Raw genomic sequence first — 13986 nt, 5'->3', positions numbered from 1 at the left:
TGTAGAATTCTATAGAATTTTTTAGGGTTCTATAGAATGTTTTAAAATTCTATAGAATTATTTAGAATTCTATAAAATTATTTAAAATTCTATAGAATCATTTAAAATTCTATAGAAATATGTAGAATTCTATGGAATCATTTAGAATTCTATAGAATTATTTAGAATTCTATAGAATTTTTTAGGGTTCTATAGAATCATTTAGAATTCTATAGAATTATTTAGGGTTCTATAGAATAGAATACTTTTTTATTGATCCCCCATCGGGGGAAATTTACATGCATTTGCATCTCCACTGTTCTTGCACAAATGTGTTCCAGCTGTGTGAAATTAAAATACTAAAAACATTGAAGAAAAATCAAAGTAAATAGCTAAAAACACAGAAAGTAGAAAGGAGCCGCTACAACTGGCTGCCACTCTCACGGCGCCATAGCAACACAACAAAACAAAAAGACCAAAAAAAAAAAAATGAGATTGTAGGTGTAACAGCTGACTGAGACTTTAATGGTTTTGGTTTAGAAGGAAGATGAGCTGATTTTTTTCCTTAGTGGTGTCGACTAGAAACAGCAGATGTCACTGACCTGTTATAAGGTCATGCACACGTATACGTTTATGAGCAGGAATGTACAATATGTTATGCGTAACCAAAGGTAATTGCCTGCATGTAAGTGGTTTTGCAAGTCTCTTAGTTTGCAGCATATTGTGTTTGTCAGTCGCTTTGTAAGAAATAGGTAATCACTGTGTACCTGAATATTGTTTTAAGTAAACCGGTTCACATTTTGCACGCAATTGGCTCCGTAAATGTGCAAATTTTGTCATGCATGAGTGTCAGAGTCTGTGAGCGCTCTGTGAACGTGTAATAACTCTTTTAATAGGTTGCAGCAGATTGAGCTGTGATGCGTTCCAGCCGAGACATTTTTGGGTCAGAGTTTTTTTTTTTCTAATAATTGCTTTGATCACAGGAATAATTAGGTTTTCTTCTTCCCCCTCCCTTGCTCCAAAACACTCACATTCGCAGACTCAGGCACCTGCTCGCACGTATATTTCTTCTCTCTGCGTACAGTGACATACATTTAACACACACTGACAGGAGATAGAAAGATTCTTTTTGGAACTGGGCTACAAAACAACCGAAGCGCTGTCAGATCAAAGATTTACTGGAAGCTCGATATTTCCAAATGCACACAGTCAAGATAATGTGAATTTTAAACAGAGCCTTCGCTTTAGCGTGTCGGGAGCGATAATCACTCTCTTGAAGCCGCTCCGCTAACTGTTACCTATTTGTAGAATAGATTTGGGCATGCTGTGCTGAAGGTGGAGACTTGTGAAACCCAAATTCATTTACCTCCCCCCTTTGCACAGTACTCTTTCCTCCTGAGTCTTTTCCTTTAATAAATGCAATCATATAAATGAGCGAAGTCGATTCTTAGATGTACAAGAGTTTTAGTTCATTAGTGTGTTGTTTTATTCGGCTTTAGTTACGATGGAATAAGATAAATTCTGCTCCAAACCTCATTTATATTGATTAATTTCCCTGTGTACTGCTTCGCTGAAATTACTTCATGTTCTGTTAAGATGAACCATCAGTAATCAGAGAGGAGACATTTCTGTATTATTAATATAATTGGGGGGAGAAAAAATAAGTTTGCACCACCATAACAAAATGGCTTATTTTTTCTGTCACATCTTGAGTTTCCCTCTGCGGAAACTTAAGCCATCCAGGTACAAAACACGCACTCAATGCAGAAAGTTCTTCCACAGGTTTAATTTTTGTTAAATTAGATTTTTCATGGCCGAGTTGGAGAAGTGAGCTTTTGGATTGCGTGTGTGTGTGTCTGTGTCTTCACCCTGTTCTCTAAATGTAACTGTGTGTATGTATTTGTAGGCAGTGATTTTGACACTGTGACACATGCACGCTGAAATCCAATTTTTATTTTCGCTCAGATGGAGAGAATTTATGATTAAGCCTTTTACATCACCTATAAATATTTATTAAATCCTTCTGCTACACATAATTCAAATATTGATCGCCCCCCTCTCCCTCCCTTCTTTCCTCCACATGAACAATGTCCCATCTTATTATTTCTACCAAACAGGATTGCACGCCGCTTGCATGCGGCTGCACTCTGTAAACTCAGCGAATGTTCATGTGATGCCGAGAGGTGTCGAGGCTAAACAAAGGCGGGGCACCTCAGATTAGAGCAGATGATAAAATGAAACTTTAATAATCCCTGTGGTGAAACTGGGTCATTGCAGAAGTAAAGAATAGAGGACGAGAATAGAGCAAACGGAGACTTGAAAATTATGCAAGTAATTACAACCAGAGAACATGCTGTGCTGAGGGCGAAACACAGATGAGGTAAAGATGTTTGCAGCAGCAGGTTAGAGATGTGATGTTCAATTGGAGAAGGCTAAAAGCATGTTCACTGGTTTGTTTTGGCACATGTGCTCTTTAACTCCATCTTCTCAGGTGGATGACATGCCGAATAATAATCTTGTCAAAAACTAACGAGTGTTGAATGCAAATAGCAGGTAGAAGCTTGTTCAGGTCACACCGACAAGCTTCCTTGGATTATTCGCTTGTCCAAACAATCAGCCCGCTGATTTGATCAGCATTGCTGTGGATGCGCAGGTTGATTGCAGACTGAAGCTCTGGAGATAACCCCCGTGTAACATAATCAGATTTAATCGTCTGAGTCGTTATAGGAGCGTCAGATGAACTTTATTGATCCTGGCAGCTAAATTGGGTCATTGCAGTGACAGCGATTAAAGGTGTTTGCTGGAAGAGATAAACACATTTTGGGCTTTTCTGTTGAATCGTGGAGGAGAGTTTTTCATGTTTTTGTGTGATTTTTACCATACTGACCAATGAGTTGTAGAGTTTTTAACTTTCCACTGCTGCGTCCTTTAAAATGTGCAGTTCTATGAAACCTCTGCCTCTATCTACACCCCTTCCCTCTGCCAGTCGCTGCAGCTCAAGCACACCAGCTCACATACGACTCTGCTCAAACACCATAAAACGAACGTTACAGCCACACGTGTTCAACCCAAAAACTAATTCTGAAGAAGAGTAATGGAACAGAATATACCGCCCTGCAAGCTGACAGAGCTGGTTCCTTAGGTTTGTTGTTGATTATTTCGCTGATGTATGGTCGTGCTTATACTGTACAAAACTTGATTTTCTCCAGAGGGGAATTATATATTTGTCTTTCCTTGCAGTTAGTATGTTTTATGTATGTTTAACATGAAATGATGCAAGACGTGGGCTTGCAGACGTATGATGTTTCTGTAGTCTTCTTGTTGATACCCTGTTTGTATTGTCAGTACCAAATCTGTAGCAAGCATGCAGTCAGTGTCGAATACAAACTAGCAAATTTGACTCCACACTAATTTGTTGTGCTTTTTAATGTGACCCCACTGTATGTTTTACCCGCTGACTGTATTTAAAGATGGGTGAACCCTCCATAACAGCACCTATATGTTTCCTGAAGAGCGTTCTTGACCGTTGCCATCCTGATTGACTCCTCCTAACTCACCCTGATGAGCAAAGAGGTGGAGAGTTGAGTGGAGCTGAAGTGGGCCGTGCAAATGTCTTCGGGCCATGTAGTATTCTCTAACAGTCTCCACCCTTAATTATGCATAACTCTAAGCTTTTATACAATTTAAATGGGTTATTTCAACATTCGCCGCATGCTCAGTTGTTATGAAAAGGGAAATCAGCCATAGAGACCAAAAGGTTGTGTGTGTGTGCATGTGTGTGTGTTTTTTTAACCAGTTTTTAGCACTTTCTAAAAACTGGTTAAAATAGTTACCAGTTTTTACCATTGGCTTTCTTTTGGTTGTGACAGAAAATGTCTTTTTTCTGTACCTTAAAGCTGCACAGTGGCCACTCAGGGACAGGTTTGTAAAATGAAAGTAGAACATTGATGTACTGTCACCATGTAAAGTGGAAACATGTTTTAGAACAGTTTTCTATTCACACTTCTAGCAGACGTAAAGCAACAATACCATTCACTTTGTTTGTTGTCTTGTCCACCAACTCAAAGACAAATTTAGGCTCTTCAGCTGCTAAATGCACCACTATGTTCTCCAACTATGTGTGGTTTTGGGTAGTAAAGTTTTAGCTCTTTTTCGGTTTTAAGGCTTCAGAGGGCTGAAGGGGTAAAATTCTCTGATTAGGTCAGTGCCAGTAGTTGTTTTTTCATTGTCAGTATGAAAACACTGAAATGTGGACCTTGAATAAATTTGCACAGTAGAGGTAGTAAAAAGAAATATGTAACTAGAGAATAATTATTAAATCTGGTTGTTGATATCAATGATTGACTGTCCTCCCGTTAAGCAACATCTGATTCAGTGTGTAAAAAAAAAAAAAAGGCCAACCCACTGTTGATGTTTTCTTACCGTTGCAGATGTCCTGCATGAGTCATGGCTGTGCTGTTGATGCCAGTTTTTCATTATGTGAAGTCTTTTCTTGTCACTATAAATGGCTGTTAAATAAGACATGTTTGTCCACTTGTCAGCGTCTCATTCTACACTTTAATTTCATATTTAAAATATTGAGTAGATGCTTTGAAACTACACCAGAAGACATTGTGTTAAGGAAGCCGGTCAGCATTCATAAGAAAATATAATCAAGGGAAGTCATGGTATTTTGCAGTGTTACAATAAAAAAGTGCTTTTAGATGTGCGTTTCAAAGGACTGTGGTTGAAGTTGACCTGGTGTAGGTTGTGAAAAAGGACATGCTGGGGCAGAAGAAAAGTACTTTCAACCATTTTTCACCTTTTGTATGATACAAGGCTGGAACTAGCTGTGGTTTGGTTGTGATAGATGGTGGTTTGCTGTGATTGGAGCTATTCTGGACTCTTCCAGGAACAGAGCAAAAAAAAAAAAAAGCTCAAAGAGTACACTTGAATGAAAGTAGAGCATACACACAAACAGCCAGATGGTTTGGAAATGATAGGTTTTGAGGGAGTGTGTGTGTGTTTTATTTATACACATGCTTTTATTCTTTGGCTGTGAATATGAGTTCATGTGGCAATTAAAACATTTGCATGGTGAAGGGTCTTGCAGTTTTTGTACATGTAATTTGTTAGATATTTTCACTCGGAGGAAGCTCTCATTCTCCGTGTCGGAACAGTTTGCCATTTGTTCGCATTTCCTGCTACTCTTTGTTGAAGTGAAATCCCTTACTAAGCTCAAACCCAAAGACGCAGCTCCCTCGCTTTGCTGTATTTTTTTTTTTCTTCCGTTATAATTGGAGATGCTCCTTTTATGCCACCTCAGACGGACGAGCGAGGGAAGAGCTACAGCGTTGGGTGGTGTGATGAGGATATCGTTGGTTCTCCACTCGTGATCAGCAAACCCCTGACTGAGCCAAACCGGCACAGAGCTCCCTTGATTGGAGCTATCAGACGGAGGAGAATGGCGATTTCTGCACCTCCTGCCTCCCGTATGTGTGAATGAAAATCTTGTGCCATTCGTCCCACGTAAGAGGAGGCCTCATGTCTCCCCTCTTTTCTTTCTCGGTGCACATACGTGGACTGATACACAAAGGCTGGTGTTATCTGAAGGAGGGGAAGGCGAGAAATGAACTATGAACGATTAGAAAATGAAAGAAGATTGCTTTTGATTAGCGCTCATTAATTAACTCAGTCAGCTGCCTGCCTGCTCCCCAGCCAGCCCGTCGACAAAGCTCGGGCCGACTGCGTGATTAGCTCGACTTTGTGCGTGCAAAGTGTGTGTCTGAGGGAGGTGTGTTAGTGGAGCAAGATGTTTTTGATCTTGTAGTTTTATTAATGAAAAACAGATGAACCTTGCACCTCAATTCGCTTTTGCGTCCGTCTTTTGTGCCGGCGTCCGGGTGCTTGCTTAAATCATCTTTTTCTTCATGCGTATTCATGTGTTTCATTCATGTGCACGTGGAGAGTGGTCGGCCTTCGCAACATGCATGATTAGTGGCTCGCTGCCAAGTTAAATTGAATAGGAATGAATGATTGATAAGGGAGGAAAAAGGAGGAAGATGAGCGGGTATGAAACGAGGAAGATTTCAAAGGTAATGTAGTTAAAGGAGAGAAAAAGATGAATGAATAAATGAGAAGAAAGTTTGGAAGGAAAGGACACAACAAAGACCAGAAGAAGAAAAAAAAAAGAAGAAACCAAATCAATACTTCATAGAGGAGAAGCCTCAACAAAAGCAAGGACATGTTTTTTAAGTGAAAAGAGATGAAAGAAAGTTACAGGCGCAAAAACAGAAAGAACAAAGGATGGGAAGCAGGAGGCTGGGAGGGATGGAGCGATTTCATAAGAAGATAAGATATGGAAGACGAGATTCAGAAGAGCCCCAATTTCACAGTGGTGTGAGTGCCGCGGGTTTGTGCTGTTACGGCATTACAAGGAGCGCTCCACTTGATTGCGCGTTAGTCCTATTGTGGTGGGAGCCCTGCGCATGTTTTATTTAGCAGCTCCGCTCCGGCTCAGGCTGCAGCAGGACGGACGTTTGTTTGTTCTCCAGCCCGCTGCGTGCTCGGGGGGTCGCGGATGCACAGCCACGTCTCCTTACTGCTAATGGACGGAGCAGCATTAGTCAAGTGTGTCAGCCCCTGCCCCGCTTTTTCTCGACAGCTGGCACAGATGTTATTATCGCTCGTCAAAGCTCCCACTTTAGAAAGGGCATTTCAGGTTTTTCCTTCATTTCGCAGAAGGGTTAGGTCACTCTTTGTGTGAAAATTCCGTATTTCTTACTGGGTGCATATGAACCTGTCGCCATATGTAATTCTTCAAAGGCCAAGCTGAATTAAACTGTCTCCTTTCGTCTCTTTTCTACCTCATCCCTCCAGCTGGTAGCAACAGCAAATCACAGGAGGCATGAAATGTCTCCGCTTTGGCCATGTTTCACCCTGTTCCATTCCCATTCTGCGCTGAATCTCTCTCTGACCTTGTTGACCTGCAGACAGTAGGCAGTTTCCAGCAGCTTGCCCTCGAAGCCCCAAGACGGATAAATGAGAAGGACTTTGCCTCAGACAGCAGTCACCTTAAGCTGTGACGTCCATCTGGTCCGTGGCTCAGAATTAGAATTGCTTGAATGTGGCATTGACAGCAGCACCAAAATACCAATTAGGTGGCACAAATAAAGTAGTGAAAGTTCTTGGCTAGTTCATGACAGCCTTTTTTTTTTGGATGTGGTTGAAATGGTGGGATCCAAAGGTGTGCATGTTGTGTACTTGTGGTAAATGTTTGGGGAACTCAATGATGACATCTAACACAAATCAATGGTATACTCTACCTGCTCTCATTGGTTGTCGCCTCCGTCTCTTCAAAATTGAGATTAGTTTAACTTGATACTCGCCCACTTCATGTCACCAACACTTGTTTCTCCTGCCATCGCTACATGTTGGCAAATGTCATCGACCTTCAATGGTCTCTGGCTGCTTGTGTGTCCAAGGCTTAACGCACAGACTGATTAAAGCACTAAAGGTTGTTTTTTTTTTGGACCCTATAGTATTTCACAGCTACTTACCAGTTTGAAACATACCTAAGAAACTCAAGCAAGTCCAGTTGCTATGATTAAACTACGAGAATAACCATGACCTGGATGACTGAGAATCTTCACAGACAGTTTGAAACATGTTCTTATATTTGTATTTTACCAACTCCAAAGATCTTTTCACGCCAGCAGTGCAGCTAAAGGAAGAAGCCTAAAGTTATCTTACACTGTAGGAATATGTTTAGCCAAAACTTTAATTTAATTGGAATACATCATTGTAAGTATAGTCAGATCTACTTGTGACTTAATGATAAAGACAGTGATACTGATAAGACTATCTGCATTTTTGAATACTTATATTGGTTTCGAATAAATGCGTAGTTTTAGGCCTCAAGTTCAAGGTTCAAGGAGTCTTTATTATCCCTGTGGGGAAATTTGCTATGCAGCCAGCAGTAAAACAATCAATCTGTGCAACAGTCGCACAGAAACAACAGTAAATAGCAGAGACAATGAGAAATAAATAAAGCAGAAAGTAGATCCACTTGTTCAGCGGAGCAATGGCAGCAAGGACAAAAAAATAGTTGCATCTGTTTGTCCTGCCTGTCCATGTTTGCACCTGTATGGGTCTAACACTGTCCCTTTTGTGTAAACACACTCATAACCTGATTCAGAAAACCTGGGATGACTTGAAGAGTTAATATCTACCATCGTGTGACTGCTTAGTGAGAAAGGCGTTGTTTGGTTTAGTTAAGCCCGATTATGAAAACATATCCTGGCTATGTTAAACTTTCCTCGTAGTTCATGTTTGTTGTTATCGTTTTTCTTTGTCTGCATATTCCTGCATTTCTATACAGTCGAACAGGGGACTAAAAATATTTAAAAAAAGGCAAGGATGTGTACTGCATCACTTGCCTGCACAAACGTGTGCACACGATTCATATAAATTGTGCACCCACTTGTAAAAACATTTCTTTATTGAGCTACTGTTACCTTAAAGATCTCATCTACCATTAAGCTGTCCTATGCAGGTCAGTACAGTAACAAAGGGAGACTCATACATACTGCATGCGACATAGTAATTCAGAAATTCTGCACTTGAACTAAAAAAAAAAAACTTCTGCAACATGGTTAAAATGAAATGGTTTATTTAAAAAGCACATTAATTAATAAAAATGTTTGTCTGATAAATAAGTGTACATGACACACTAGTTGTACATTGTGCTCATGAAAAAGCCTGCTGAGACTTTTTTATATATTTTTTTTAAAACTGTGGGCAGTATGAAATATACATGACTTGACGTACAGGCACATTATCCCGGTTATTCAACAAACTTCTGTGCTGTCAGTCCCCTGCGAACTTGTCAGCTGCCTGTTTGTTCCCAGTTAACATGGACTGGCTTTGTATCTGAAAGCAGTTTTACAATGTCACAAGTGAATTGAAAGCAGAAAACATGGTTTAACAGCCACTGGAGCAAAACCAAGACTTCGCTGTTCACTGTGCTGAACGTCGAGTCCAGTTTTAGGGGTGAAAATTTCTCCGCCGTCAGCCTCTCAGCGGACCGTCCCGCTAATGTGGCTCATTATCTCACACGCTGTGATCATGAGGGAGGCTTCAGGTGAACACTCGGGGGGATGTACGCATTTGGGAGCGGGCCAGCGCAGCATGCAAACAGCAGTAAACAGTTGTGTAATACGTCTCTTTCTGTAGAAGTTGCAGTGCAGCGTTCGCCGGCGTGTGTCTTCCTGTGCACACACACACACATAGCTGCTGGGTTTGTAGCTCCGTTATTTCAGACCAGCTGTCTTCCCAATTTCCCACAGTCAGGAACATCTGTGTGTGCCCCCTCCTCACCCCTCTCTCTCTGTGTCTCCCCCCTTCTCTCTCACCTCCACACCCTGTGTATTTCTCATTATTAACAGCCTATCAATGTGACAGGTAACAGAAATCCAAGTTAAGTAGGAAAAACACCTCAGAGCTCAGGCAAATTGGTAGCAGTCGTCAGCACTCCTCTGTGTGTGTGCCTTTGTGTGCTTGTTTGCCATCTTTATGCTGTTGCTTCCATTTTTTGTGGCTTGCTCTCTCACTAGGAAAGTGTGCATTTCAGTATTTTATATAGTATGTATATATTTTCACTCTGTGTGTGTGTGTGTGTGTGTGTACAGCAGTCTTGGAGGCCATTAGGCTGCTGACTGTCGTATACAGTACAGGGCTGTTGGTGGGCCACAGATAAGCTCGGGGATTGCTACGCTGCTGGCCCTTTGCAGGAGCCATGATAATGCGTTTCTGTCAGCCTCCTGAGGTGGGAGTGTCTGTGTGGGTGAGCGGGTTTGTGCATGTGTACGTTTATATAATGACGATATGATGAATTCTTATAAACTCCTTATAATAAAATTGATATAAAGGGAAGTTTTACCGAAGGAATTAATTGGCGATTCGTTGCTTTCATTTATCTCCCACCGTATAAACTAAATCTCTTTGGGTTTGAAAGGCTGATATTCTACCTCTTTTTTAACAAATTAATGTGAGTCCCACATGTCCCCAGAGTGTGCATTTCAAATTTCAGCTCAAAATATATTTTACCATTCCTATCATACCTCCGGTTTCAGTTCTGTTTCCAACTGAGCTGGTGCTGCCCACACCCTTTTCAAGAAGAGGGCTGCAGGGACAACTCTCTTTGTGTCCATTCTGTTCAGTGAGTGGCAGAATAGAGGCCTGTTTTTTTTTTTTTTTTTTAATACACTGAAACAGCCTGCAAACCTGAACAACTTGTTCAGAGATGCACTTTCTGATCCACGGCGAACAGACAGAAACTAGTAGGTGATCTGTTCTCACATTATGGCTCTCATAACCCATAATCAAATGAGGATGATGAATTAAAAACTGGGTTTTGCTAAATACGCCCCCTTTAAATGAAAAATAAGCGACTTAAGCATGGAAAGTGATTTGAATGCCTTGGACATAGTGGAATTTTAAACTGTACATACTATACATACACCACACATTTATAATGTTCAGAAGACATAGATGTTTAATCAAAAGCTACAACTTGAATTGTTACAAGGCAGCAGGAGGTTAAACATTGAGTTGGTAAAAAGTAATTTAAAATATCACTGTTTGCTTTTAACTAAGCAGGTTCTTTACTGTGATTCCTATTTTATATACAAGCTTTACTTTGAAGATGTACCCAGCACAGGGTTTCTTCTTATAAGTCATCTTTCCACTGCAGGAACTCCGGGCAGGTGTGTTCTACTAATTTGCACTTTCAGCCCTTTTGTTTCCATTGCAGTGTTGGATCTGCCAGCTTCGACTGCGACAATGACTCAAAGTATACCACAGAAACAACAAATATTAGTGATTAGGTGAGACTCTAGTACTATGAGGACATAGAATGGTGGCGGCTTTGTTATGTTCGCCTGAATGGTGAATTTAGTATCAAAGATGGCGACGTTCGAGAAGACTACTCGACATCAAGAGGGCAGAAAAAATGTTGCTTGTTGTTCTCAGCGTTGAACCCATGCACAGTAGTTTTTTCAAGATTGTTCAGATGTATCTACCCTGGAGTAGGTACTTTTTCCTTCTATAAAAATGGCCCTGAAAGAGATTCTTGTGGTCTGAAGATGCACAAAGGTTCAGGCTGACCTTAGAATTCCCTGCAAGCTGCTCCAGTGGAAAACTGCTGCTTATAACTAATTTCTATTTCTTGCTACTAGTTTGTGTGAAGTTTCTTTTTGGTTATCGGTTTGTGCACTTTAAAAGACAAAAAGGGAATTGCCAAAGTCAGAGATTCTCTTTATATAAATATGTTTAAAGAGCAGGTTCTGACTTGATTCATCCTGAAGTGTAAATGTGGCGGCCTGAACACGGGCTTATTGACCGTCCAGCAGAGGAAGAAAAGTGTACTACTTTCTTATTTCCTTTACTTTACCAACCCTCATGCAAAGCCACCTCATAATTCCTTGCTTCAGCAGTATTTTGTGGTTGAGTTTTTTTGTTTGGAGATATGTATGTCTTTTTGAAACATTATAGGAGACAACACAGGTCCTCAACTGGGCTTGAACCTGAGATGTTGCTGTCCAACCTTGGCATCCTAACTCCTAAACCACACTCACATCTAGAGAACATCAAAGTTGATGCGCATTTTATGTATTTGAGAACTGAGAATACGCTTCAGAGTTTTACTTGAAATAAATTTCACCTTCATGCTGAGTTCTGCTGAGTTTATGGAAAAGTGGTTTGATCCAGCTCAACAAGTGTTTGAGGAAAGCATTAAACGGCCACTGATGCTGGAGTCGAACATTCCCAAATGATAACTAAAATGCAAGAACTGACATATCATTGTAAAAAAAAAAAAAGAACAGACAAAATGTTTCACCTGGAAGATCAAAGGTAAATAAATAAATGGGCACAATCAGAGCATTTTAACACGAGTGAGTGTGTGTCTCTGTGCAGTCCACAGGGCTGACTTTACTCATCGCTGCTCTTATTTGTGAACCTCTTACCTGCCTGTGATTTTGGGCAGCTTGTCTCCCTAAGGCCTCCTCTGTTTGGAACTACAACAAGCTGGCCTCCTTCATCAATACCTGCCTCGCTCTGTCTAGACGTTCAGACACTTGCTGGGGGTTCACTCTATCTAATCACAGTCTGGCTGTATATTTTCCAAAACCTCCCCCTGAGGAGCCATCACCGCGAGTTTATCTGAGCTCTGCGGAGCCTTTGGACATGCTGAATTTCTTTCTCTGTACTTGATTTTCACCCTCTCTTGTTGTCTCAGCTCACCTCTTACTCCCCGCCTCTCCCTCCTCCTAGCCTCAGTGTGTTTGTCTAGGTGTTAGCAGTGTGTGGCGGCGGTGGAATAACAGCGTTAATTTGCTTTTGCCGAGGTGAAAAAACAATCCATCTTACACCCACCTTGTGAAAAGAAAGAAAGGAAAAAAAAAAGATACACAGCTCCGACTTTTTGCTAAGTTCTGCTGTTGTTCGCTGAGGGACCTGGATTTGTCAATGTTTATAGGCTCAGAAGCGCTGCTCCGGGCTCCGCCGTGATGACTTTAGCCAGTTAGCAGGCTATAGTAGTTCAAAGAAACAATAAACTCCATCTGAACAGAAAGTCAAAGTACAACGGGAAATGTTAAGAGAAGGGAAGTTTATCATTTTGACAGAACAGTAAGAAGTTTTCTCAGAAAGAAAAATGTATCTATGCCATCTTATCATGCGCATAAAAGCAAGTGTGCACACACACAAACCTGCATGTCTGTGTGTCTTTCCCTGCAGGATTATATATATTTTTTATAATGCGCGTGACTCATATCTTCTAGTGTTTGACATTAATTAAATTAAATGGAGATTCATGGCCCTTGTATAGCTGCTAATGTGTATATTATATAGATCTGTGGCTCCCTCCTCATTGTTCTCTTGATGCTAAAATAAAAGCATCAAACAGCCACCGGTGTCCCAACTCACAGCGGAAGATGACACAATGTGCATAGTTGGCAGAAACCCAGCGTTTATAATAGATGGTGGGAAGAGTTTTTCCACGCTTTAGATATTTAACCGCTCCTCCTCTCTCTCTCCTTCTGCTTGCAGCTCTGTCGGTGTTGCGGTCAAGTGAAGAGCAGGCCCCTGTCCCACAGAACAAGTTCATGGGTGACATCGAGGAGCTGGCTGCCAGCTACGAACGCAAACTCATCGAGGTGAGTGTTGTCTCTGAGCAGTTTCTGAGTGGTTTTTTTTTTTGCTTTTGTCACATTTTTCCTCACTCTGGACTAATTTTTTACTGCAACACAAAGTCCTGTCCCTCTATGGAAACAACACAACCATGACTAGAAGTGGGGAGAGCTCAAAAATGTGCAGTTTGACAACATTATCATGCAATTATTTTGTTTTTCAAAGTTTTTTGCAACTTAGATTTGGCATGCGCAGTATTTTTCCAACAGGTGTAACCAATACTGGACAGAAAAATGTGTACTCCACATGCTGTAGATATTTAATTATTTGCATTTTCACCCCTTTGCAAACGTTTTCCACACTGATCTAGGAACACATTTCACCGTGCTGAATGTATCTCTCAACAACTTGCTGCTCTGTATACCATTTTCGAGCCATGCTGCATTCACTAGAAGTAATGTTTCATTTTCCTCTCAGCCTCACTAATTTGTTCCTGTGTTTTCCCTCCTATCATCTCAACACAGCCTGCAGTTCAATTGAAATGTCCTTGAATTTTGTTGCATAATTGTTGGTCGCTGCTGAGTCACGCTTTCTCAGCTGGAGTGAGGAGTGCGTTAAAGTTGGATCAAGCAGTTTTTTTTTTGACAGGATACATGTAGAATATAGTGGGTTTAATATAATATCACAATTTTAAGCTTAGATTTGGTCAATTTTCCCAACAGAATACATGATTAGTACAAGGAGTGCTTGAAAGTTAAAAATCCAACCTTTATTTCTGTTTTTATAGATTCTGGTTCTAATAAATGGTGTTGTGTTCTGAGTTTTAATATCGTCATG

The 13986-nt window shown here is 40.8% G+C and overlaps 1 protein-coding gene across 1 annotated transcript in view; it reads left to right on the top strand.

Annotated features, from left to right (window-relative positions):
* snx29 (sorting nexin 29) overlaps nt 1–13986 on the top strand; it is a 189315-nt gene that overhangs the window by 78095 nt on the left and 97234 nt on the right. The window contains exon 15 of the mRNA XM_008297682.1: nt 13069–13175. Within this exon, the coding sequence (XP_008295904.1) occupies nt 13069–13175 (107 nt within the window). The remainder of the gene's footprint in view (nt 1–13068; nt 13176–13986) is intronic.

The sequence above is a fragment of the Stegastes partitus genome, unplaced genomic scaffold (genome assembly GCF_000690725.1).
Source record: "Stegastes partitus isolate 25-593 unplaced genomic scaffold, Stegastes_partitus-1.0.2 Scaffold1237, whole genome shotgun sequence".
NCBI classification, from domain to species: domain Eukaryota; kingdom Metazoa; phylum Chordata; class Actinopteri; family Pomacentridae; genus Stegastes; species Stegastes partitus.
Note: the sequence above shows the minus strand (reverse complement) of the source record. Positions and strands in the feature narration are given on the sequence as shown.